This window comes from Physcomitrium patens, chromosome 14 (assembly GCF_059467195.1).
Source record: "Physcomitrium patens ecotype Gransden chromosome 14, ASM5946719v1, whole genome shotgun sequence".
In the NCBI taxonomy this organism is placed as follows: domain Eukaryota; kingdom Viridiplantae; phylum Streptophyta; class Bryopsida; order Funariales; family Funariaceae; genus Physcomitrium; species Physcomitrium patens.
The window spans coordinates 15,557,589-15,561,616 of NC_143423.1; the positions used below are offsets into that span (position 1 = coordinate 15,557,589).

Sequence of the window (4,028 nt, forward strand, 5' to 3'; positions counted from 1 at the left end):
ACCGGATGCATTCTGCGAGGCTCGGAATTGAAACACCGACAAGATGACCAATGAATTGACACTACAAGTCCCCAGCAAACCGAAGTTGTCCCGCCTCGCAGCTCGTTTGCCACTTTCCTGCAATCGCCTCGTTGGATCCCTTGTCGTGCTTTCGCAAGCTTGGGTCGTTGGTAAGGAGGATGGTTTTACATTCCTTGGGAGGCGATCTGAGCAAGTGTATGAAGACTAGGATCTAAATGAAGAAGGTACACATCGTGGAGGAATGCAACAATATTTGGGTGTCGTTGGATTTGTTTCCAAGCAGAATTTGTTCTCGAATTCAAAGAACGACAGACACATACACTTTGACCCTTATCTAGCTTTGATAGTGGGGTCGAGACTCTGAATTTAGTCGAAAGGCGACTCGACTTGTGCCTCTCTCCATGGAGCACCGGGAAAGTGTTCTGGGTTCTTTTGAAGACGACTAGGGGTTGACGCCAAAGGAACGGCGCTTCGAAGGACAGCTCTCGTTTCTCGAAAGTAGAAATTAAGCTTCTGGATGAGTCTGACTGACAAATCTCAATCTGCGTTCACCACTTGGCGGAGTTACAGCGAATCCGGAACCACGTGGCCAGCTGCAGCGGCGACTCCTAGGTGCAAATTTTATCGTGTTCGTCACCATGTGCTACAAAGGGGTCCAACATTCCTCCTCGTTCCCACCATTCGCTATTCTGACTGCAAGCATCACAACAAACCCGTGTTGTCGTCATTGCACTTGTTGCAGTTTCTCGTTTTGACAGCGTTCTTTTCTTTTTCCCTTTCTCGGTTCCCAATCTTCTTCATCAGCATGTCGACCTATGATGATACCAAGGCTGCTGCAGCTCAGAAGAGTGAGGAAACCAAGGGCGCCGCTCAAGTACGTTCAGTTGTTCTAGGAGGTTCAGAATTCCCACTTCATGCTACAGTTCTCTTGTTGCACCATCAGTTGTTGTAACTTATGCTCGCCTAAGGTCTGGTTTGCCTGGCCATTGACAGGATTTTACCGGAGCAGCTCAGCAGAAGGCTGGCGAAGCTGGCGGATTCGCCCAAGACAAGGGGATCCAAGCCAAAGACGGCGTCAGCCGCATGGTGACGCAGGTGCGTCGTCCCTTTCATAGTTTTCTCTGAACCATTTGTTGCACTTCGCAAGATTTAGTGCCAAACCCAAATTCGACTCTCATACCGAAAACGGTTTCAAATTTGTGCACAGGCTGGGGATGCAATTGGCAATGCAGCTCAGTCGGTGGCAGATACCGTTAATCCAAACAAGTCGGATTGAGCCCTTGCATCGCTGCATCGTCCAAGTTGATTTTGTACAGCTCAGTGCAATTTGGGCGCCATTCGGAAGTCATTGATTGTTAATCTTGCAGCAGTTACTACACGCATAATCTGGCTTAGAGAAAGTATTGTAATTTGTAAAGACGTAATTTACACTGAATAGCATTTCGATCTTTCTCTTCCAGTGTATGTTCACCTCTGCAATCAACCGTTTGTTACAAGTTAAAGGAGTTGAATACGAAAATCACAGCAAATATTCGAACTGATGTTATGTGGAGTAGATAGCAACAGTGACCAAAAGTAGGTTTCATATTGTTCTTCTCATCAGCATAATGTTTCATTCAAAACTATGTAGGAAAATAAGTAAATCAGCAACCTATTAGCATGTTCAAACTGCACTGGAACTGCTATGCACTGTAAAGCCACGTATAGTGTTTGAAAATATTCTGAAGAATACTAAAACATTGACTATAAGTGTGCGGCTTTGGGATTCTTTTTGAGATTCCTTACCAAACTCTAATCAAATCTAAAGTCCTAAACAAATCCTAATCAAACTTTCATCAAATCCTAATGCACAATAGAACCTTAATAACTAAAAATTTAATAGTCAAATTCAATTAAAAATTTGCATACTTTTTTATCTATTAATTAAAAAACAATTATAATAGTTTTGAAGAGGATAAAATATATCAAATGGGAGATAATCCTCATAATCATCTTAGCTGTTGGCTAACTTCTTTTTCTAATCTTGATACCAATTTCCTTGTACTAATATCTTGTGATGCCACTATTCAATTATTCTCAAAATTTTCTTAATTATGGAGAACAAAGTTTGTTACTATGGTGCAAAATATTATCTTATTCTAACAAACAAATTATTGCAAATCTTAAAAATCCTCATTGATCCTCCAAATTCCAATTCTAAGACTGTAAAATGCTTTAATTTCAATAATCTTCAAATAAATTGTTTGATAAAGTTGAAACTTACAACACATACTCAAAACAACTATGGTCACACAACAACAAAATTTCATTAGTAGATCCACTACCAATCTCACATAAGTCTTTGAAATATAAATCCTTTATATTTTTCAAAAAAACAAAATTACCTTTGAACAATCTTGGCTTTGCAAAGTATTTATAAAGTCAATACAAACTCAAATTATTCAAAATTGACACTTAAAGAATCTCTTTTTAGTCCAACCATAAATTTTTTGCTTCTATTAATTAAAGAACTCCGGAATTGCTATAAGTATATGGTTTTGTACCTTGGAATCTGATGTCAATCCTAGTTCACAATCCATCCTCTCTAGATATCAATTTCTAAGTCTTTAAGGTAATTTTTGCTACAAACTACTCTTAATTCTTTATTTAAGATGTCTATATCAATTATTTTTTAATTTACTTTATTTTTCTTTATTTATGGCCTTAAAAATTAAATAGAAGCCTATTTTGTAAAAGTTAGCATTAACACTTATCAATTTTTCTATATCCTTGACTAAAATCTATATTTCTAATGTAATTTGCTACAATATTTTCAATAAACCTCTTCTATAAAATAATTTTTTTTTTTCTTTCAGCTAATAGCTATGTTACAACAAGACATCTACTTCTTTTAAATCTATCCACTCTCTAGTATGTATCAATGATTTTTCAATATAGCAATATTAAATGTTATTCATCTTGATCAAATTCTTGATATTTAATTTGCTCCTCTACTCCCATTTCTATAGCTCTTAATGAATTTTGTTCTTTATCAAAATAAATATATGAGCTCTCAATTATGCTCTAAAATATAAATTTTTGTTATTTTCCTATTTTATGATAATTGAGCATATTAGATTAGGATTTATATAAAAAAAATTAGTTTTATAGAATTTTTAGGATTACAACCTTTGATGATATAAATTATAGCCTAATTCCTTGAATTAGGTTAATTAGGACTAAAGTGATAAGTATTAGAAAATTAAAATAGCAACTTAGTTAGTTTTAATAATTTAGAGGTTATTAGTTATTATTATGAGGATTGACTTAAAGCCTATGAGTGCACCTATAATCATTTCACATGATTTAGAAGGAGTTAGAATTATAATTCTCTAAAAGATTTAGTGAAGTTTAGCAATAATAGTTTTGAGCTTTCCTCCAAATTTGACAAATTCAAGTGGCATGGTGGTTCTTCTAATTAATGGGAGTCTTTTTAATGCAATGGTGGCACCGGATTTATGCTACAAAGTGAAGAAAACAAGATTAGCATACTCTTCTTCAAAATACAAGTGAAGCAATGAAATTCTCATTTTGAAGAATTTTATAAAAAGATTACCAAGATTCTTGTAAGTAAAAACTTCTATGAAAATTATAATTGAGCATAGATTGAGGCATGTGAGTAGTCAATCTTAGATTAGAAAGGTGTTTTGAATACAATGGTGAAGTTAGATTCACCAAAAAATGCTTTCTTGACCACTTACAAGAGCCATCAGCCTTGGTCACGAGATTGGCTCTTGGATCAATGAAGGCTATAGATCTAAATTAAGGATCTTAGAAATCAAGCAACCATCCTTTTATAAGCCTCCACTCAATTGTATAAGAAAGACTTGGTTTTCCAAGCCCTCCCTCTCTCCTCTTGGGTGAAGGGCAAAGCCATGCCAAATTTTGCATCCTAAATAGATTATATTGAAATTCTAGAAGTATCTGCATCTTTAAGCTAAGCTTTTAATGGCATAAATTTCACATAA

At 35.5% G+C, this 4,028-nt stretch overlaps 1 protein-coding gene across 1 annotated transcript; it reads left to right on the forward strand.

The window, feature by feature from the left end:
• Positions 1-538: 538 nt before the first annotated feature.
• LOC112291135 (uncharacterized) lies at positions 539-1,480 on the forward strand. The gene is made up of 3 exons (XM_024538186.3): positions 539-895; positions 1,015-1,116; positions 1,229-1,480. The coding sequence occupies exons 1-3, from the start codon at positions 539-541 to the stop codon at positions 1,295-1,297; spliced, it is 528 nt and encodes a 175-aa protein (XP_024393954.1). The 3' UTR covers positions 1,298-1,480.
• The last annotated feature ends 2,548 nt before the right edge of the window (positions 1,481-4,028 follow it).

Bases quoted from the DNA above. Each gene is read 5' to 3' on its own strand.
- LOC112291135 (XM_024538186.3), top strand. From the start codon at position 539: ATGAGTCTGACTGACAAATCTCAATCTGCGTTCACCACTTGGCGGAGT. The intron at 896-1,014 runs GTACGTTCAGTT...GGCCATTGACAG, and splicing joins AAACCAAGGGCGCCGCTCAA to GATTTTACCGGAGCAGCTCA. The intron at 1,117-1,228 runs GTGCGTCGTCCC...ATTTGTGCACAG, and splicing joins TCAGCCGCATGGTGACGCAG to GCTGGGGATGCAATTGGCAA.